This window comes from Bombus vosnesenskii, unplaced genomic scaffold (assembly GCF_011952255.1).
Source record: "Bombus vosnesenskii isolate JDL3184/JDL3185 unplaced genomic scaffold, Bvos_JDL3184-5_v1.1 scf7180000013440, whole genome shotgun sequence".
Lineage (NCBI taxonomy): Eukaryota > Metazoa > Arthropoda > Insecta > Hymenoptera > Apidae > Bombus > Bombus vosnesenskii.
In genome coordinates, this window is record NW_022883052.1 from 37,915 (window position 1) to 62,444 (window position 24,530).

The window sequence follows — 24,530 nt, forward strand, 5'->3', positions numbered from 1 at the left end:
TTAAAGTATTGCATTGTAATCCATTGCAGTATCGGCAAAGCCTTAAATTAAAAGGCGCGTTTTAGATTACAATTGAACGTTTCGAAGAAATTCCGTGAATATAACAGACCATTTTCTGGTCACTATCCGACGATATAATAACTTCGATCGGGACAACACGTCAATTGATAAGATTAGAAAAATTAGGTATATTTTTGATAATAGCGCGTCCATGCGTACCTTATAAAGCATGAACACTTGCAGAGGTAGGCTTTCATAAGGCAATCGTTGACGTGTAACTACCTAGCTGACATTTTACGTAGCCGACTGAGCGATTGATTTGTAAGGTACGTTGAGCTAATGACTGACGTATTTTTCCGACGATTTCGAGACATTGCTACAAAAATATCAATTTCTATATCGATCGAAATATGAAAGTCATAATGATCAGAGCTATTAAGGAAGCTATTACGTTTTCTTCTTATCACTAAATCATTCGATGGATTACGCGTATACGATTCCATCTATATTTCTTACGGTATTATCTTCTCATTCGTATCTCATAAATATTTGCAAGCGAGCTGAAACGTTAGATACGTATGTACATTGAAAATCTATGGCAGGTTACAAACGATTCTGGCGTAGTATTTAATTACATACGCCCAAATTAACGTTTCGCGTGATTTACAAGTAAAATCGAGTAAAGAAATTTCATCAACATTCACGAGCCGAAATAATAATATATAAATAAATAATATACTTTACGAAATAGAAAATAAACGAACTGTGGGTCATCCAGTGGATGCGCTTATTTGCCGAATCGATCCAAGATGGCAAGAATATTGATACTGTTCCTTATCAATCTGATGTTCCCGAATCTTCTACTTGGAGACGTGATCAGCTCTCAAGTCGACGATTTAAGCTATAGACTACCAGTAGAAATCAAGCCAAATTTTTATGAGCTAAATTTGACAGTGAATTTGAATTCAAATTTATCAGAAACAGACTTCAAATTTACCGGTGAGGTGAAGATCGACATTGTAGCTGAAATACAGGATGTCCGGTCAATAACACTGAACATGAAGAACCTCACTGTAAAGAATATTAGCCTGTACCATTCAAATAAAACCGCTATTAAGCTGAATAGTACTGTATATGACGACGTACATGAATTTTTAATTATCATGCTTGATGACAAGCTTAAGAAGGGAAACAACTACTTGCTTACTGTGAGCTATTCCGGAGTCGTGAACGATCAATTAAGAGGATTTTACAGGAGCAGATCTGCCGACAAAAATGGCAATCTAATGTAAGAATACCTTCTTATATAGTTCGCAAGTCATCTCTTAGATAAATTTTTCACTTTGTATTCATTTTGCAATTTTTCATTGATATTCAAAAGAATTTTGATAATATTGAGTATAAGCGCATGATAAATAAAAGAAACCAATACAAGAAATAAACGCTGTTAGGTAGTTATGTAATATTATTTAAAATTAGTTAAATTATTCATTTTGAATCTAATTGGCCAAAAAAATTTTGCACATCATCATTTCGCTTAACCCCTTAACCTACGATTTACGTTCGAGAATTTACATTTGGCCCGATCATCGTACTACGGGCTATACCTGTAGTTGTAGGTTAAGGGGTTAATAAAGCGTAAAGAAAAATTACGACTGACTGTTGCATTTCGAGAACTTTATTTTCATGTTGCAGATATGTGGCTGCGACTCATTTCGAGCCAACAGGTGCACGGTTAGCGTTCCCTTGTTGGGATGAGCCTGCTTTCAAGGCACACTTCAACATTTCTATAACCCATCCGAAATCTTACCATGCGATTTCGAACATGCCAGTTGAAGAACTAAAAGTGGAAAACGACATGAAGACAACTAAGTTCAAAACAACTCCACGGATGTCCACTTATTTAGTGGCATTCATAGTCTCCAATTATGAATGCAACGAAGATGGCATGTTCAGAGTGTGTACTAAGCCACAGGCAGTGAATCAGACACATTACGCCTTAGAAAAGGGTAAAAAATTGCTAGACGCTTTAAATGAATATACCGCAATCAATTTCACCCATTATGTACCAAAAATGGATCAAGTATCGCTGAAGGACTTTTCGGCAGGCGCTATGGAGAATTGGGGTCTCGTCACTTACAGGTAATTGTTGCAGCCCGTAATCAACGTTGGTCAAGATCACAATTCGATTTAACAGGTCAAAGTTCAAATTTCAACGGCGAACTCATCGAATGTTCGACCAAAGCGTATAAGAGTTTTTAGGATCGGATGATGAATCAAACATATAACATATCAGTAGAGTTTTAATAGTATGCTTTCTTAAAATTAGAAATTTTATTTTTAAGAAAACCAAATATCATGGCTTTTTGTCTACATGAGGTTTATACATATGCATATCTAGTTTAGAAATCTGTTTAGAATAACGTTTATAATTGCTAAGCTACCGTTAAACACATTCTTTTAAATTGTCTCAAATATAAAGAGCCTCGCCCTAAATTCCAGATTAAGAAAATTCTAAGTAAAAATCTCAATGACAGTAAATAAATTTTAAAAGTAATCATATCTCATGTATAGATCTGCAGTTAATGCAATATTAAAATCTATTTAAAATATATTATACTTTTGATGGCAGACTTCAATCGAAACTTTTCATTTCAGGGAGTCCGCTCTCCTTTATCAAGACGGTGTTACCACAACTCGTACGAAGCAAAGTATAACTACGATTATAGCCCACGAATTTACACATCAGTGGTTTGGAAATCTAGTTAGTCCAGAATGGTGGACGTGGATTTGGTTGAATGAAGGATTTGCAGACTACTTCCAATACATTATTACTCATAAGGTAAGTGTAATAAATAAATCTTCTACTTATATTTTATTAATTTGTTATAAGGGAATTGTTATAAACTGGATAATAAATTTTTGTTGCATTCAAAATTTTAATTCTCAGTTGCTCATATTTTATATGACTATTAATATAGCTACACATTCTATGTATGTTTCTGACCTCTACATCAATTAACAACTAGTATATCTTTTATCATTAAATTCTCGCCGAGTACTTTAAACGTATTCTTGTATCATATCTAGTACATTTGTAATATATTTGTAGGTACTACCCGAATGGCGATTAGACGAAGTGTTTGTCGTTGACAACATACAAGGAAACGCTTTCATTGCAGATGCAGGCGAAAATCCGCGTCCCATGAACAAGAACGCGAAGACGTCTCAAGAAATTAGTAGCTTGTTCGACAATATTGCGTATCAGAAAGGTAAGAGATTTTCTCATTGTTATTAGAAGTAATTCCCAATACATATGTTCGAGAATATTAAGAGCAAAGTTCGACGCAACATTTTTAACATCAGATAAAAGATATAAACGAATACGATGTGAGCTTCAACAGTTTCTACTTATTGGCTAATGTCAAGGGTAAGAGATAATAGGTACCTACGTATCTTATCAATTAATTCATATATTAAACCTTAGGCCTAAACATTATCAGGCAAAAGATAAAAGGTGAGACTTTCGACGATAAATAGTTAGGAGTCGTCCTATAACGGATCTGTTTGTAATTTTTACAGAATTTAAATTTTTCATATAGAATCACCGAAATAAAATACACACACTATTGCTCATGAAGTACAATACATACACTATAATTCGCGAAAGTATATGAACTCGTATGAATATATTATACAAAATAATATATTATACATTTGAAATTTCTTTAGGCATTGTCATGAGATACGACTGTCATTATTATATTGGTACGATTTATAAAAAGATCTTTTGATAAAATATTTAAATAGAAAGTTACAAAATATTTATTACAAGTATAGGCTTCGCAAAGATTAACCAAGTATTCCAACAGTCAATTATTCATTACACTGTTTACGCTGTTCATTAATTTTTTACTAGCAATAAGTGTATTTCTTGCAATAAATTACTGCTAATTATACTTTTGAGTTAATTACAAATTTTACCAACATAATCAGGTAGTTATGTTTCATTAATGAAATTTTAAAAAGTTTCGAGTAACGGACACAATATATCCATCCATAATTTTCAAAAATTTTCTACGGCAAGTGTTCACATACTTTCATGAAGCATTTTAAGTGTTCGCACACCTTAGCCGATTTGCAACAGAAGAAAATTAATGTTAATAAACTAAGTAAGTAAATGAGCAACTTATGATCAAAAACAGCATATATCATCTTCTCGTAAATATCTCTCAATAAATAGTAAAATGTAATTATTCTCCTGAAAGTTCACCAACAGTATTGTAGGATCTTTACTACAACTAATTTACTTACAATAAATGGATTAAACAGATGTTGGTTAAAAAGGAAAGGATGGTTATTTAACGTGAACTATATACAATAATGTATACTATATACCATAATTTAGACAACTAAATAGTTAATTTGCAACTCTCGTCATCACGGATACAACGTTCTCTCTTACGCGGACCACACTCTCTCGACAACGCAATTTGCACACTGACTTCTCGATTGACACTCTTTGACTTCTCAACTCACACTTTCTAACTTCTCAACTAACACTCTGACTGTTAATTCGTCTTTCTCCCTTAGCATCGCGTAAAATCACAAATCACAACTCACAACAGATTATATAAAAATAACAAGGTTGAGCCGAAACACAACTATTAACTTTCTTTTTATTACACTTTATTATGCACTTAATAGTCACAATTTAGTATACACTGAATTAACACATATATATTACACTTTACTCTAGCAACTTTATATAAATTAAGTAGGCGACTGATCTAAGGGTAGAAACCCGGTAAAGAGATGTTAACTGTTCGAAAGATGAAAAATCAATCAAGTTTAGTGACGATGTGGCGGAGGAAAGCTAGTGATGGGTGGGTCTAAGGACACGAAAAGAGCTGATTTGTTAAGGGCAAGTTTTCATTAGGAAAGTGAAATAGACTTCGCTGTCAATTAGCTGATTTTCTAGGTTGGTGGATGAGGAAGGGTGCTAACCGCCCTTGAGAAAAAGTTGCTAACGGAAGATACCGAATGCGAGAAAACTCACATTCCCGTATCTTCCCGTAGTAAACAAAAATGTAAAGAACACTCGGAATAAAAGATTGTTTTTGATCTGAAGGACGTTAACCATGAAAATGCCAAGATTTATGGTGGGTCCTTAAGATTATTGAGGGTACGCAGTAAGGATGTGTAGACATCTGGTTGCCATCTTGCCCTCGGTGTGCGACCTGGTCTCTGATGTGGAATGATGTTACATGGCCAGGGCCACGCAGGCCTTTTCCGCGAAACTACTCGATTGAAGGATCGACGGTATGTCACGTAAACTTAAGGGTTGGTTGATGAAATAAAATAGCTGTGTCGTAACACAACTATTGTCATTATTTCACAGTACAGGTTTACACTGATCAGAGAGATGTTCACTGTTCGATGGTTTTGTCTATTTTTCCCCTAGGTGTTCTCGTCTCATTATGGAGGAAAGCTCGGTGTGGGTGTGCCCTTTTTAATTAACAACGCGGATTCGCTGTTCGCATTTTCCGTTAGAAAAAGTGAGGGTAACGATCCACGATGCCAATTGGTTATAGGTCATGTTAATAAATGAAGATAGGAGGAGAAAGCCTCCTACCAACGCGGCTAGTAGGTAATATCGTTTATGGAAAAAACCAGCTTTTTCGTTAGTCAAGTATTGGGTTTTTCCCATTAGGTAACTACCTGCTTTCCCCGTAATTAGTAAGGATAACAACCTAAAGGCTGTTTCAAGGACCATCCATAAACAGATACCAGAAATAATAAACTTAAAAAGTTTAGGTTTATGTTGGGTCTCTGGGGTAATTGAGGCTGCGCGGTGGCCTCTGATAAAATTGACGTTATAGGTACATTGTTGGTCCTGTCGGCACTTCGGCTTTCTCGCGACATTGTTTATATTGTAAATTCGCACGTTCGTGGGGAGACGCGATCTCGAGGAAGCGCGCCAACGGGAGTCGTAAATTCCCGTTACGATTGACTAATCGACGCCACGAATCGTTCGATCCCTTATTTCTTGTGGGATAATAAGGGTAGTTAACTTGAATATAACGCTGCTGTTAACAGGTATTATATATTTGCACACTCCAACAACTTCGGTGTAATACAATTGAATGGTTCATATAAACTGACGACGAATGAGTACGATCTGAGACTCTGTTCGTGTTGTCGCGTATGAAGATATGTTGTGTCGACTGACTGTATTTGACTGACTTGAGTGGATCTTTGGTGACGACTGACTTGTACTGACTTGAACTGATCCTTGGTGAAGACTGACTTGCACTCTTGATGTCGTAGTAGAAGTAGTTGACTTGACTGATGTCGCAGGAGAAGTAGTTGCTGATCTACGGGTGTATACCCGGTCCAAGGATGTTGATTGTACGAAGGATGGGAAATCAGTCCTGTTCGTTGACGATGCTGTGTCGGAGGAAAGCTAAGGATGGGTGTGTCCCTTGAACGAAGAACGCGGATTCGTTATTCACACCTTTCGTCAATGAAGTGAGGGTAAACGTCCGCGATACCGATTGGGTATGACCCATGCGAATGCAGAAGGAGATGAGGAAGTCTCCCACCAACGTGGGTCGGGGGTGATTTCATTCCTGGGAAAAACCAGTCGTTTTCGGTGGACATGTGTTGGGTTTTCCCAGCCTACCTGCTTTTTCCATGATTTTTAAGAGCCTAATAAAATCAAGGACTTTTCCTAAATCCGGACATTTTTTTTTTTTTTTTTTTTTATTTATTTGTTGAAATTACAATCAATTCTCGCGTTGAGAATTTTCAGTAATTTTTCTGGCGTGGCGCAGTGACATGGCTATTTATTTACAATAAGTTAATACTATTATAGCTAGGTATAATTTATTAGTATTATAAGTAAGTGCATATGCTTAATTTGGATAATTAAGTGAATCTGACGTTTAGATCTAGCGGGTAGTGCCTCTTCAGCCTGCGAGTCTGGTCCGTCGTATGGAGTAGTCCAGTGATTAGGGGGTTTTGGTGTTTGTTGATTCTTTTGCTGTATCTGTTGCTATATTTTGCTATTTCCTCTTTGACGGTGGGTATCTTGAGGTCGCGGTGTATTGTTTCATTGGTTACATACCAAGGTGCGTCAATTAGGGATCTTAGCGTTTTCGATTGAAAGCGTTGGAGTATTTCAATGTTGGAGTTACTTGCTGTTCCCCATAGTTGGATTCCGTAGGTCCAGACAGGTTTTATTACGGTCTTGTAGAGGGTAATTTTATTCTGTATATTTAGTTTGGAGCGTCGGCCCGTGAGCCAATAGAGTTTTTTTAGTTTGTCCTTTAGTTGCTTCCTTTTATCTGAGATGTGTGTCTTCCACGTTAGTCTCCTGTCCAGGGTCATGCCCAGGTATCGGACTGTGTCCCTGCTAGGAACTGTTGCATTGTTGATGGTGACCTGGGGGCAGGTTTGTTTTCGGAGCGTGAAGGTTACATGTGTGGATTTCTTTTCGTTGACTTTGAAGCCCCATTTGTGAAACCACTTTTCCATGGAGTCGAGACTTCGCTGGAGAGTGGATGAGGCTATTACCGGGTCAGCGTGGGAAGCTAATAGCGCTGTGTCGTCTGCAAATGTCGCTATTGTTATGTCATTTGATATAGGTAGGTCGGCAGTGTAGATGGAGTACAGTAGGGGTCCGAGGACACTACCTTGGGGTATGCCGGCTTCTATTGGGAATGTTGCGGAAGTGGCGTCTAGGTATTTAACCATGAATTGCCTATTGGTTAGGTAAGATTTTAGGATGGAGTAGTAGGGGTGGGGTAGGATCTTTTTAAGTTTGTATAGTAGCCCTTCATGCCATACTTTATCGAATGCCTGTTGGATGTCTAGGAAGACCGCTGAGCAATATTTTTTCTTTTCGAGTGTTTGGCTGATCGTATGAGTTAGGCGGTGGATTTGCTCTACTGTAGAATGATGTTTTCGGAAGCCGAATTGGTGATCTGGGAGTGTTTTCAAGTTCTCTAGGATTGGAAGGAGTCGGTTCGTGAGCATCTTCTCGAATAGTTTGGACAGGGTAGGTAAAAGACTGATTGGGCGATAGGAGCAGGTTTCGTATATCGGTTTACCGGGTTTAGGGATGAGGGTAATCAATGAGATTTTCCAAGCCTTAGGATAGTGTTCCAGGCGAAGGATAGCATTAAAAATCGATGTGATGAGTGCTATCCCTTTTGTGGGAAGTTCCTTGATTGCTCTATTGCCTATTAGGTCGTGTCCTGCTGCTTTCTTGGGGTTTAGGCGACTGATTGTTTCTAGAGTCTCAGCAGAGGAGAAGGGTTCGATAGGAGGGGACATTTGGAAGGGGGTGTGCAGGTATTCAGTAACGTCCGCGGCGGTTTGGGGGGAATGGGGTTTGAATACTTTTGACAAGTGATTTGCAAACAGGTCGGCTTTTTCTATGGGGCTTCGCGCCCATCCACCTTGCGGACGGCGGATAGGTGGGATTATTTGTGGGGGGCGTGTGAGTTTCCTGGAGGCCTTCCATAGTGAGTAGTTGGCGTCGGCTGTGGGGGATAAGCTGGCGAGGTATTTATGGAAACAGTCGTTTTTATAGTTTCTTAGGGTTCTGGATAGCTTTCTAGTTGCGTTGTTAAGTTTGCGTTTGTCCTCCGGTGTTCTATGGGTTTGCCATACTCTTCTTAGTCTTCGTTTTTCTGCTATTTTTTTTAGTATGTAATGGGGATATTCTTGTTTGCTGTTAGATGGCTTTGTCGGTGTGGAGAGGCGGATTGCGTTTATTATGCTCGTGTTTAAGTATTCCGTGGCTGCTTCGATATCTTCCTTTGTTTTTAGTGGGGTGAAGGCTGAGGTTGAGTGTGTAAAGACTTCTCTGAAGAGCTGCCAGTTGGTGTGTTGGTTGTGAATGGTGCCATTAGGTGTATTCTCGATGATTGTTGAACTGACTGTTGCTATCACGGGAGAATGATCAGAGGAGAGATCAGCCGAGGAGTTGATCTGGACGTGTCTTGATGGGATATTTTTTGTTATGAAGAAGTCGAGAAGGTCGGGTATTTTGTTGGTGTCAGTGGGCCAGTATGTGGGTTCGTATGTGGTGAGGTAGTTGAGGTTGTTGTTTGTTATGCTGTTTAAGAGGTTTTTGCCTCTTGCTGTAACCAGTCTGCTGCCCCATTGGATGTGCTTGGCGTTATAGTCTCCTCCAACTATGAATCTGTTGCCCAGGGTGTCCAGGAAGTTATCAAAGTCTTCTTTGGCGATGGAGTGTCTGGGAGGGCAGTATACTGCTGAGGTGGTGATTGAGCCATGACAGTCTTCTATTGCCACGTTTGTTGCTTGGAGGTAGTCTTTCTGGAATGATGGGAGTTCGTAGTGCTTAATACTTGCTTTGATTATTATTCCGGTGCCACCGTGGGCCTTTCCGCTGGGGTGTTGGGTATGGTAGAATTTGTAACCATTTATTTTCAGGTAGCTCTTGTCGGTGAAGTGGGTTTCCGACACGAGCATTACGTCGATTTGCTGGTGTTTTAAGAAGAGTTCTAGTTCAAGTTTGTGTTGCGCTAGACCGTTGGCGTTCCAGAGTGCTATGCGCCTTGATTTTATTTTGAGTCGGGGCGTGCTAATTTTTCCACGATGAGTGTTAGTAGCGATAGCAAGTGATTTATTTGCTCCGATTGTTTCTCTATTAGCTTTTCAAGCCTTGAGGAGTTGTCTGTGTTTGGTGGGTTGGGGTCACTGTTTTGGGGAAGGTTCCTTTGGCTGTTCGGGTTGTTTTGGATGCCTTGTACTGCTTGGGCAAAGGAGGTTGAGGTGGAGATGAATTTGGTAGGACTGTGCGTTTGGTTGCTTGAGGGGGTTGGGGTAGTCGTGAATTTCGGCGGGCTGGGTGTTTGGTTGGATACCTCTTTTGCTCTGGGCTTAGGGTACCTGTTCGTGTATAGTGTTTTATATGCTGGGCAGCCTTTGTAGTTGGCAGGGTGGTCCCCTTGGCAGTGGATGCATTTCGCTGGGGTTTCCGGTGATTTGGCGCACTGGTCAGTGGAGTGAGAGCCTGCGCATTTAACGCAGCGGAAAGTATGGTTGCAGTATTTCTGCGTATGACCGTACCTTTGGCACCTTTTGCACTGCACTATTTCTTTTTTCACGAGCGGTGGTTCGATCTTTACTATCGCGTTCATTAGGCGACTGATGTTATATATTTCCTTATTGTTCGGTTTTTGTTTAATGTCTAGGAAGAATAAGGATAACGGGTCTTTCGAGACTCTATGCCTTATATTACTTACGTTGACGACTTCGTGGCCGAGTTTTGAGAGTTCGTATTTTAGTTCGTCTATATCTGCTGAGTGGTGTATGTTTCGTAGGACCACCCGGAAAGGCCTTTCCTGTTTAAGTTGGTAGGTGTGGAAGTTGGCGTTCAGGGTCCTGAGTGTCTTGGTGAGTTTTCTGTAAGCTTCTGGGTTCGTCGGTAGTATTTTCACCTTGTTGTTGCTTATCTTGAGGTTATATTCCTCCTTGCTGGTATCTCTCTCTAGGGACTTGGTCATTGTCTGTATGTCAATGACGTCGTCCACAAAAATTGGTGGGGGAGGGGGGATTCTCTGTGGATGTTGGTTTGATGGCGGTTCTATGATTTCCATGGCGTCGTTTGAGGATTCCAATACGGCGAACCTGTTGTGTGTGTTTATTTGCGTTGCTGGTTCTATTTTCCTCTTCTTTGTAGTGTTAGCGTCGTTAGTGCGGAAAGTTCTGCTACACTTCTGCCACGGGGGGGGGGTAGCTCGGGGTAGCTGCGAGTCTGCTCCGGAGAGCCTGGTCGCGGTTGCTGGGCCATCATCGAGCTAGTTAATTCGGAAAGAACAACTAGTCGTGAGGCTGTGAGGCTAGTATTCGTGTTGGGGTTAGGTGCGTGGGATTTTCTTCTCCCTAGGGGGTAAGGGGCACTTAGCTGTGTTCTCTTTCGACGTTTGGGCGACACGTGTTGTTTTCGAACTACGCTGGGCACTAGAGACACGTCTGCACGCTTCGGCACTCCACAGCGAACTGAATCCGGACATAAACCGAAAATACTTCTAGACAAATAGATTGCTTGGCAACATGTGGAAACAATTAAGCTAGAAGTTGATGATTTATGGTGGGTCCTCGAGTTTATTGAGGGTCGGGAAGAAGGTAGGTCGGCCGCTGGTTGCCAGGTAACGTCGGCTAGGATGCAGATGCTCCATGCGTCGTAACATATATTATAGTTCGCCAGATATCTCTTAGGCCTTTCGTCCACGATACTACAGTATCATAAAATTTGAAATAAGATAAGAACTATTAGATTCGAATAACTATTGCTTGAATAAATTATATTATAAGCTTCAATTCATTCAACTATATTGTATGAAAAATCTTTTCTATTTCATTTACGACTACAGCTACGGACTACAGACTACATTTACATATGTATATAGTTTGAGGATAAATAAACTCTCCATAATGTCTTGGTAAAAATTTTGTTGAAAAATTATATCATAACCGGTTTCACTCTACAAATCAAATTAGTTGATTGCATATCTATTAGTTATTTATAAGTAGCTTTCCTGTCATAATAATATAATACTAATACAGAATGTCGTCATTATTTATTAACACATAATTATTAATTGTGATACTCTAATTAAATTGCAGGATATTTTTGAGTGCTAGTGAAGATACATTAGAATGGCGTTGATTATATTTCTTGAATATATTACTAGTATGACAATTAATTGATTAATTATTAATATTAACAATTTCTATGAAGAATAAACATTCAAAGAGAAGAATAACAACCTACATAGCGCAGATCATTGAAACAAATTAATATTTTGTCAATAAAAATATGAGAAATATTTTTAAAAAATAAGTACTTAACTTGTCTACATCAAAATTGGAAAAAGTAGGTTTATTGTATTGCATTAAATAAATTATTTTGATGATAAAGTCGAAAAGTGTTTTATGAAAATGTAATACTAATAGAATATTTAAAAACAGCAATCTAACAGTAATATAATAATGTAACATTGTAAATAGCAAGCTAGCTTTTTAATGGAAAAATGGACTGTAGATGTAGAATTTCTTGAGGATTGTAGATTAATTTATTGACTATCTCTCTGTCCTTATGACAACATTTTCTCTAATCTAATGGAAATAATTTTCCAAGCTCAAGACGTTAATGCAAAGATGAACATCACAATCGCTGGATCTTCCAGTTTCAAAGCATTAGAAAAAATAAATATATTGGAAAAATCATTAATGGTCAAAATGCGTTATTTGTTAATAGTATTTATAAGTTAAAAATTTGTTGCACACATCGCATACAGAGTTAACTGGAAAAGGATCCTACCTACTGTTTTATTGCAATATATTGATATTATAAAATCTAAAAAATATAATTATTATAAAAGATTTTATTTTATTTAATTATTATTATAATTATATATTTTTTTAATTATTATAAAAGATATTATAAAATATCATTTTTGCTTTCCAAGAAGTGTAATCGAATTTGAGAACAAGGATATTTATTCAAAGATTAAAATATTATTATAAATATAATTTGCTACCTTACATTGCTCCTTGTAGTTAGAAGATTATCGTGAAATTTAAAAAATAATGGTATAAGTCGACAATGGTCTGCGTAATATACATATTTGCATATGATGGAACAGTGAAGGGTCAAATTGTATATCTTTTATTGGTGAATTTATTCAAAATTTTTAAATAACACATATGAAACATACGCGACTCATTTGGTGAAGCATTTCTTAACATGAGAAATGCTTAAATTGAAAAGAATTTTTACTATTTCTCTTTTTCAATCCTTAATAACAATGCAATTAACAAAACTAAAAATAAAAAAGACAAATTAGATGCATATACAGATGTATATCATTTGATCCTTGAATCTAGATATTGTTTACATCTGCATGTTTTGAATAATGAATAATAAACATAAATAATCACTATTGAATAATAATCATGAATTATTAAAAACCAATCTCTAATGTATATCCATGTCTTTGCAGCGGGGTCAGTTATTCGAATGATGTCACACATCTTGACAGAAAACGTTTTCCACGAGGGTTTAAAGGAATACCTTAAGCAGAAGTACGTATATTTAAGTCATTTATATGATATATATGTCAAGTTCTCGTTGTGGTTAGGGGCGTGTAACGAATTTTCATTTGAATTAGCCATTGTTGTTATACAATATAAATGATATTTACTGGTACAAATATGATTATTACAGAATTTGACATGTAACTGTGGCGATTAGATACTCAAGATGCTAATGACAATGATCTTAGGTTCAATAACGAATTCCAAAGTCTAAGTCAAACTGAACTTACGTGTCCGCAATTCAAGTGTAACTAAACTTACTTGTCCACAGTACAAATACAACTCAACTTACTGGCTTCTCTGTACCTTTCTGTACCCCTCGGGTCAACTATATTTTTAAGGAGAGTTATACAACTATTCCATACCTCTGTTAGGTAAAAACGTCCATCCCGTAACCGTGGCTATGTTTAGCGACCAATTGTGTCACCTCGAGCCAAAGCCCACCGTCACAAATCTCGGGCAAACATAATCGGATTGAATCATACACAACTACTTCTAAGTTTTATTATTTAAGTACAGCTATAATAAATAGTCTAGTCTAAAGTATTGGGGATCTTCCCAAAAATTCCAAAAGAAAGAGGCCCCGACGTCTTTTCATCTCCGACATATATATGTCGGATCACGATTCGAATCTTGGGCGCGCGACGACACTTCATGTGGACTAGCCATCGTTTCACAAAGCCGAGATTTTATTTACACGTATATACAGGTCTATCACTAAGCTTAACAAATAATAAGTACAACTAATAATAAGTCTAACAAACACTAAGCCTAATGAATAATACGATCTACGAATAATTAAATTAAATAACACTATTAGCAATGTTTGAGTTCAAACGAATCCACGGTCACCGGGATAACTCCTTACTAAGCGAAACTAATTTAGACGCAAATGCGATCGTCGAAAATGCTCGATGTATCACTCTCCAAGGCAATCGCAAGAATGCCAGCCTCGTGGAGATTTTTCTCCCTGTACGATTGCATTTTGTTTTCTATACCCGTTTGGAAGCATCGAGAAGGTTCCAAACGCCGTTGCTAGGCAGTTTCTGCCTGGAGTTTTGATCACTAATACAATGTATGTCCCATTGCATCGGCACCTCCGAGGCAACATCACACGTGGCTCGGCCCGCTCTCGAGGCCGCATGCCGCCACAACCACATTTCTCGGAAAACACATACAACCACTCCAGACCTCCGTTAGATAAAACATCCATCCCGTGACCGTGGCTACGTTCAGCGACCGATTGTCACCTCGAACCCAATCTCGCTTATTACAAATCTTAAGCAATTACACCTATAATAAAATCTAGGCTAAGGTACTAGAGGATGTTCCCAAAATTTCCAAGGAAAGGCTTCGGCTTTCCTTTCATCTCCGACATATATATATATATGTCGGGTTAAGATTGGAATTTTGGGCGCATAACAACTCTTCGCGTGGATTAGCCATCGTTTCACAAAGCCGATTTACACGTATATACAAGGACTATCACAAAGCTTAACAAATAATAAGCCTAATGAATAATAAGTTTGATGAACAAGGAAGTTAGTGAATAATAAATTGTACGAATAATTAAGTTTAACAGATAATAAGTCTAATGAATAATAAGTTTAACGAATAGTAAGTTTAATGAATAATATGATTTATGAATAATAAGTTTAATGAACACTATTAACAATGGTTTTGGGTTCAAACGAATCCACGGTCAACGGGATAACTCTTTACTAAGCGTAAACTAATCTTAGGCGCAAAATACGATTGCTGAAAATGCTCGATGTGTCATTCTCCAAGGCAATCGCACGAATGCCAGCCTTGTGGAGATTCTTCTCGCTGTACGATTGCATTTTGTTTTCTATACTTGTTTGGAAGCATCGAGAAGGTTTCAAACATCCGTTGCTAGGCAGCCTCTGCCTGAAGTTTGATACACACTCGTTGGAAGCATCGAGAGAGTTCCAAACGTCGTTGCTAGGCAGTTTCTGCCTGGAGTTTGATTATTAATACAATGTATGTTCCATTGTATCGGCACCTCCGAGGCAATTTCACACGTGGCTAGGCTCGCTCCCGAGGCCGCATGCCGCCACAACCACATTTCTCGGAAAACCTATGCAACCACTCCAGACCTCCGTTAGGCAAAACGTCCATCCCGTGACCGTGGCTACGTTCGGCGACCAATTGTCATCTCGAACCCAATTTCGCTATCACAAATCTTGAACAATTACAGCTATGATAAAATCTAGGCTAGAGTACTAGAGGATGTTCCCAAAATTTCCAAGGAAAGGCTTCGGTTTTCTTTTCATCTCCGACATATATGTATGTGTATATATATATATATATATATATATATATATATATATATATATATATAATCAACTCTTGTACATATCACTGTAAATATAAACCTCTTTGAACAACTACAATGGCTTGTCCTAATAAAGAAACGCAACGCGCTCCAAGAACCGGCGCCAACCCGACAAACCCGACATATATATATGTTGGGTTGGCGTTGTAGGTAGGGTTGTGGGTGTTTGATGAATCTTCATTGAAATTAGCCCTCGTTGTGGTATAAAAAAGATACAGTTTATTAACACAAGTACGGATACTACAGACTTGACAATTAATGGCGGCGACTGGGCACTCGCGACCCTAATAACAATAACCTCCGGTTCGATAACGAATCCGCAATCAACGGGATAACGAATTTATTGTTTCGTCAAAGTCTAAGTTGGACTCTATGTTAGAGCGTGAGAAATTCACTGATCAAAACGATACGTAACTAGTTGCTGAGAGTGCACGAGAGAGTGACTTTCCGTCACGATGATGCTGCAGAGGAAAACTATAATGGGGCGTGTCTAAAGGCATGAGATCACCAGATTCGTGGAGAGAGGGCTTCGTTCGGAAAGTGAGGGAAATTGACGTTGTTATTAATTTGTCAATTTCCATGTTGGTGGTTAGAGAAGGATGCTAGCCGTCCTTGAGGGAAAGTTGCTAGTGAGAAGCGTCGTTCGTGACCGGTCCTAGCTGAACATGAACCGTGGAGATGCGTTGATATCTGGTGATCATCTTGCCCGAAGAATGGGGTCTGCGTGTGGCGAGCCACGGGACAGAAACCGTTGGAATGTTTACTGTCGCGTGTCGCCACGAATATTTCTTTTAAGGAGAGCTATAGAACAACTCAACAGGACGAAAGCTGGAAGGTAGCCAGCTATAACAAAAAAAGAAAAATAACAGCCAACCTAGATATGGAAAGGCAGCGATGGCTGCAAGAATTACCGCTAAGAAACTCCTTCAGCTCGCTAACAGAAGAATCAGACGACGACCCAACAAGCAATACCACAACCCAATCAACACACGTCACAAAACCACCACCAATATTTGTTGAGGCGCAAATAATAGACCCGCTTATTGATCAACTTAACAATATTGTTGGAAAGGATAGTTACACAATTAAACAAACAAAACTAGAACAAATAAAAATCCAAACAAACACACCAGAAAATTACAGAAAAGTTATAAAAGAATTATGGGGGAAAATGCCATATACCACACGTACCAGCTCAAAACGGAAAGGAGCTACAAAGTAGTTATAAGAGGACTGCACCCAAAAATTAACACAAAAAAACTAAGTGACGAATTAGCAAAGATGGGCCACCAAACAAGAACGACAAACAATATTACAAGATACGATACGAAGCAACCACTACCGCTATTCCTAATAGAAATAAAAATGACAACAAGGAAATTTTCGATATTAAAAAAATCTTAAACACACTAATCACAGTCGAGCCACCCAGGCACAAAAAAGACATACCACAATGCATGAGGTGTCAACAATATGGACACATTAAAAATTACTGCAACAGGAACCCGGCGTGTGTCAAATGCGCAGAAAAGCACCTAACAGCGAACTGCCCACACACGGGAAAAATAAACGACGTAAAATGTTACAATTGCGGTGGGAATCACCCAGCGAGTTACAAAGGTTGTCTAGTAAGAAAGCAACTCCAAGGCAAGCTTTTTCCGCCGCTTCGTAACAGGACACACAACAATCTCCACACGCAACAGGACAACACAGAACCTACGCCAACACCAAAAACATAGCACGCAAGGAACAATAACCACACTAACACCAACACCGCTAGAAACCGAAGCTACGCGCAAGTCGTCACCCCCAGACAATCAAGAACAGAACAACCACAGCAACGACGCTATAGAAATCAAAGAGCTAATAAAACATTCCATAAAAAACACCGAAATACTCACAAAAATGATAAGCGAGCAAAACGAACTCCTCAGACAGCAAATACAGCAGATAACAGTCATGTTACAATCACTTACTAACATGATGAGCAAAAAATAAAAATAGACACGCTTAAAATAGCAGCCTGGAACTCTAACGGCCTACAACAAAGGGCCCTAGAAACTAAAACATTCCTGTACAGCAATAACATCGATATACTACTCGTCTCAAAAACACACCTCACAATAAAAAGCTACATAAAAATACCGCACTACACCATATACGACATCAAGCATCCCTCATGGAAAGCACACGGAGGGACGGCAGTAGTAATAAAAAACGACATTAAACATCACCTACACAGCCAGATCAGTAAGGAACATATACAAGCAACCACCGTTACCGTACAGACTAACAGCACCACCTGCAGTTGTCAGCAGTATACGTACCGCCGCGACACAAAATCACAACGCAAATGTGGGAAGACTACTTCCGACACTTAGGTGACAAGTATATTGCAGCGGGAGACTATAACTCAAAGCACACACTATGGGGATCAAGAATCACCACACCTCGAGGCAGAACCTTGGAAAAATACATTAGAAATAATAACCTCAATATATTATCCACAGGAAAACCGACATACTGGCCGACAGACCTGAGCAAAATACCTGACCTGCTAGATTTTGCAGTTACAAAGGGACTGAACGCAAATAAACTAAACATGGCACCCAGCCTCGAGCTTACCTCCGACCATAATAATTACATACAGAAACAGACCAATACTTTACAGCAACACAGAGACGCTGTGCAACAAAACCACCCAATGGCAAACATTTAAAGAAATAATTGAGAGCAAAATCAGCTGCAACATCCCACTGAAAACACCTGAACACATCGATCAAGCAGTAACAACATTCACAGAAACTATCCAAGAAGCAGCAAGGGCAACCACTATACCTGAAACAACCAACAGACAAACAAAAACAGTTCCACTAGACATCCTCGAAAAAATTAGAGAAAAAAGAAAAGCGAAAGCAAAATGGCAAAAACATAAAACAAAAGAAAACAAAAAGCACCTAAACAAACTTGCGAAGGAAATAAAAAACAAAATAAAAGAGCACAACAACAACGAGTTCATAAAGTTCATTGAGTCACTATCTGCACACGAGAACTACAACTACTCACTATGGAAAGCCACAAAAAAAAAAAAAAAAAAATAAAGAAGACAATAAAAATGGTCCCAGCAATCAGAAGAGCAGATAACACATGGGCAAGAAGCAACGAAGAGCAAGCTGAAGAATTTTTCAACCACCTATGCAACACATTTACACCACATAATATCAACAACAGCAACCATAATAATCATACGGACGAGGATGCGCTAACCACTAGTACATCAACTGACAAACACTACGCCATACCTAAAACAACAGCACAAGAAATTAGAAACATAATCGAGAAAACAAAAAATAATAAAACACCAGGTATCGACCTAATCAATGGCAAAATCTTGAAAAAACCCCCGCCAAAAGCGATAAGACAAATCACAGTAATATTTAACGCAATACTAAGAATTCAATACTTTCCTAAACCTTGGAAACTGGCACAGATCATAATGTTATCTAAACCAGGCAAAGACCCACATCAAACTACATCATACAGACCAATATCATTATTTCCTGTGTTCTCTAAAATACTAGAGAAAGTAATTTACGACCGCATAAAACCAATAATAGAGAAGGAAAAATTAATACCGGATCACCAATTCGGATTCAGAAACAAACACTCCACTATAGAGCCAATGCACAGACTAGTCAACGAAATAATACTAGCACTAGAAAACAAGCAATACTGTACAGCCCTCTTTAGGGACATAGAGAAAGCATTCGACAAAATAAACCACGAAAGTCTTCTACAAACAATCAGGAAACAATTCCCGGAGCAAATATACCAATTGACAAAATTCTACATAAGCAGCAGAAACTTCGTAATAAAAATCAAGGACACATACTCCGAAGTCAAAGACATCAAGGCAGAGGTTCCGCAAGGAAGCGTCGTGGGACCAATATTATACACAGTATACACGGCCAACATACCAATAACTACCAACAGCAAAATACTGACATTCGCGAACGACACAGCGGTACTAGTCAAGCATACTAACCCTGTAACAGCAGTCACATTACTATAAGAACATATCACAAAAATAGAAAAGTGGCTACAAGCTAAACAAATCAAAGCAAACCCCGAAAAATGCAAACACATTACATTCACACTGCGAAAACAGAAACCACCAAACATTGTACTAAACGGCACACACATAATACAAACAAAGCAAGTCAAATACCTAGGACTCCACTTAGATACACGACTCACATGGAAACAGCATATTAAAGCAACAATAGACAAAATACAGATGGCAAGGAGACAAATGTACTGGCTAACAAGTCGAAAATCCAAACTAAGCATAGAAAACAAACTAAAAATATATAAAATGGTCATAAAACCAATCTGAACTTACGGAATAGCACTATGGGGAACAGCAGCAACGAGCCATATAACCAAAATAGAGGCAACGCAATCTAAAATACTCAGAACAGTAGTAAACGCGCCATGGTACGTTAGGAACGAAGACATTCGGAAAGACCTGGGAATACCAACGGACAAGAAGGAGATTAACAAAAGTGCAAGAAGGTACGGAGAACAAATAGCAACGCACCCAAACTGACTGGCAGCGGAAACGGTCGACACATCAAGCATAAAAAGAAGATTAAAAGGAAAACACCCAACAGATCTCACAAAGGATATAACCTAACAAACACGATGATGGTACCCCGCTGGGGGTAGCCACCCACATGTTATATTAGTATACAGCTACAACATTTTACCAAATATCCTACTGGACAAATTGTAAAATCCAAATAAATAAATAAAAAAAAGAGAAGGAGAGCTATAGAATTACTCCATACCTTTGTTAGACAAAGCGTTCATCCCGTGACCGCGGCTACGTTCGGCGACTGGCTGTCGCCTCGAGCCCAAGCTCATTATTACAACTCGCGAACAATTACGATCGGATTGAATAACTACAATTGTTTAATTACAGCTATAGTAGACTCTAGATTACAATGTTGCAGGATTATCCAAAATTCCAAAGGCTCCGGTGTTCTTTCATCTCCGACATATATGTATAGATATACATATTTATAAATCTATCATTTCTTATTATACATAATATTTTGTACAGAATATTTTGCAAAGGGGAATCTCGCAAGTCAGACAGATTGTATTTGTCCTTTGTTTTGACATATTCCCATATTCTGCTTTCATACATATTGTAGATATGTATGTATATTTAGCATTTTTCGCAAGTCTTCCGATACTACTCCTTTTTTAGTACCTTTTTCGCGATTAAAATATACATTTACAACCTCGATTTAAGCATAAAAATGACAAACCTAATGGGATATATGTATCCAAAAGAAGCACATGTATTTTCTGTGCTCAATAAGATCAATAAAAAAATGATTTGATAGTATTTAAACAAAATAGGTAATTTACGCTATGAACTGAAAGAATACGACAAAAATTTTTAGAGTATCGTTCAATAACTTATAAAAATAAGATTTTTGTCATTGTGACTCTACAGTCATATACACTTCCCAAATAAAAATTAAATATTTGTAAACATTTTTCATTTAGAAGATATTTACATATGTTTGTTATTGGTTTTTAAAGTTTTAGTCTTTTGTTTTACCTACAAATCATATTAACGGGAGATAACAATTTTTCCAGTGCACTGAATGTTGCTAATTCGACAAATCTTTTCGAGCATCTTGGAAAAAATAAAAAATGGGATGGAGCTTCGTTCGGGAAAATCATGGACGGATGGGTGAACAACGCAGGATATCCGGTTGTGAATGTAAAGCGAAACCATGACGATGAACTGCAGTTAAGTCAAGAACGATTTTCATTTTATGAAACTAAAAATGACGCAAACTGGTGGGTGCCTATAACTTACGTCAACTCGTCTAGCATGAACTTTAATAATACAACTCCAATTATATGGTTAAAACCAGGCCGTAATGAAACGATAAAGTTTAATAAGGCAGAGGGATGGATTATTGTGAATACACAACAAGCAGGTGTGTAATATTGGCTATATTTAAAAATGTCTAGTACAGTAGACTATGATTATCATCATCAATTAATGGGAGATTTTGGGGTGATTCCTTGTAAGATTAAAATATAACAATGAAATCAATACATTTTCATTGTAGGGTTTTGATCCTATTTAGTTTTAATATTTATAGAATACGTAGTTGAAAATATAACCCTGTTAAAAAGTATGAGGCCATTTCCTTCCAACTAATAAATTACAACAACTAATATTAATACAGCAGTAGTAATACATGAAATAACATATTTCTTTTTAGATTTATTGGGCACTATATTCGTCACATTATCTATGATTTCGCATAATTTCTACCCAACATAACATATTTTCGAACTCGTAACAAATTGAATACGTAAATAGTTCCAAAGCGGAAATATACCATATAAAACAAACTATATAAAAATTCAAGAATTCCAAAGATCTAATGAATTTTTTTATTTATATGGATGAAATATACTGAATATACATATATTAAAATTTATTACTATAGGTTTAACATCAATAATTTTCATTTTAGGATGAAATATGCTTAAAAATAATAAATATCCTGATACGATTAATGTGAGAAATAAAGAAATGGCGCGTTTCATGGTTATATATTTCGAATAATCAAGCTTCTGTAGTATAACTATTGTAGTACTAGAAAGACTGAATTAAAAATTAATAATATTTAGTCAGTGAATCTTCTAATTCTTTATTTATTTATTGTCTATTTTTCCTCTAACAAAAATTAAATTGTCCATTTTTAATATCATCTTTTGCCCTATAAAACGATAAATAGAATATAAGTGTTTTTTTAATAAATAGATTTGAAGAAAATTTAATACATAACTGTTTTGAAACTATTAACTAAAACATATGTAATACAAAATAATTTTAACTTTTTGAATGATAAACTGATGCTTAAGTTACTGCGTAGAAAAAACAAACTATTTTTATGCAGGAACTTATAGTGATTTAATTACGCACCAATAATTGCAACTTAAATTGAATGAATTTTCAATTTCGTAAAATATAGTTGCTGTGAAAACTTATGAAATCTTTACATAGTTAGTAACAACATGTTTATGTAATAGTTAGAAACAACATGTTTATTATTATGTAGCTTTGTAAGAATTGCAAATTTAAATTTCGAGCTAGGAAGCTTACAAATCTTGAAAAAGTATTCTTATAAATATTTCAATACAATAATAATTATCGTAGCTTTAAATGTCATAATAATTTAATATTTTAATATATAAATCAAACAATTACAACATGTTCTTAATTTATAATTGTATTGTCTGAAAAATCATCAATTTTTAATGGTTTAACTATTTTGTAAAAAATTTCAAATATTTATTATACCGTAAAAGTATATCTCATCGTTATAAAAATATGTGTATGTATTATATTAATAATTAATTAAATTTTTTAAAAAGCGTGCAAGATAATTAAGCCAACCGTTATTATAAATATATCTGAATTGGTCTAATCTTTTGCAAGATGAATAACACATACATACTTTTATTTTTTAATTAGTAGTTGCTCGGTTTCTTTTAGGTTATTATCGCGTGAACTATGAGCCAGAAATGTGGAAACTGTTATCGATGCAGTTGAATTCGGATAACTACGAGAATATCCACGTCGTAAACCGTGCTCAGTTAATCGATGATGCCTTAAACATGGCTCGCACTAACCGATTGAACTATACGGTTGCATTGACACTCACACTTTACCTTGAGAGAGAAACAGATTACGTGCCTTGGCAAACGACCTTCAGGAATATGCAATTTTTGCACAACATGTTACGTACTTCTGTACAATATAATAATTTTATGGTATGCATATATAATACGACTTAAAGAATCTAAATATTTCAATTCACAATTTCAGATATATGTATTACTCATATTGGTAATTATATAAGTTATTATATAAGTCCAGTAGGTATGAACTATTTTTCCATAATAGTTATATTAATAACGGCAATTCTATTGATGATAGAGAAATTTTTAATTATTTCTAATTTATAGAATTATTAATTTAGTTTATTTTAAAAATTAAGTTTTTAATTGACTAAATAATATAGTAGTCATATATTATTATACACACGATAAAAAATACCTACAAGCGATCTTTTCTAGTGTAATTTTTGTCCAATCATTCTATGATAAGCAGACTCCGAATATTTATGCAAATTCATATTTTTATGAACACAACTAAGGGATTAAGACCCAGACAGAAATTTAATTTACCTATTAAATACTAAACCGAGTACTGTACTTTGGATATTTTATAGCTTTTTACATATCATGTTCATTCATAATATTTACGGTCTTGCACGTTTTCTATTTTAAAACAGACAGTAGGCAATTTTACACAAAAGATAATAGGCAGAAAAAATCGAATGTACGTAATAAAAAGGATGCACATATTATATTCCTTCCGAAAGATCTTTTTATTCTAATGTAACCAATTTTTCTATTTCTGTTTAAATAAAAGTTCAAACTCGTTGCAGAATTATATTCGAAAAATAATGAAATCCGTGACGAGTCAAGTGAGGTATAAGCCATATCAGAAAGGCGAAGAACTCGATATTGTGAAACTTCTTAGGATAAACGCAATGGAATGGGCCTGCAGAGCTGGCGTTGACGAATGCAAAGATTATACCAACAGAGAGTTCAACGCATGGTTAAGTAATTCCAGTAGATCGTAAGTTGCTATATTTGCTCTCATTTGTTTCTTTTTTAATCTTCCTTACCTTTTATCGTTAACTTATTCACAATAAATGAAGATTTATCGATGGTGTATATCATTTACAAATCTTGCGATTATATTGTTTTCCAATTGTTAAACGTAAATGCATTTTATTGAATCATGACGATTGCTATAATTATACGAAAACTTATGTACCACGCGATAGTAAAAGAAAATTAAAGAATATATATGTATATACATAACATATAAATATATAATATATGTATATGATATATATAT

General features: G+C 36.7%; 1 protein-coding gene across 1 annotated transcript; it reads left to right on the forward strand.

The window, feature by feature from the left end:
• Positions 1-372: 372 nt before the first annotated feature.
• LOC117238164 (aminopeptidase N-like) lies at positions 373-24,249 on the forward strand. The gene is made up of 8 exons (XM_033502827.1): positions 373-1,288; positions 1,696-2,142; positions 2,659-2,842; positions 3,113-3,272; positions 13,047-13,128; positions 21,170-21,519; positions 23,094-23,371; positions 24,052-24,249. The coding sequence occupies exons 1-8, from the start codon at positions 810-812 to the stop codon at positions 24,247-24,249; spliced, it is 2,178 nt and encodes a 725-aa protein (XP_033358718.1). The 5' UTR covers positions 373-809.
• The last annotated feature ends 281 nt before the right edge of the window (positions 24,250-24,530 follow it).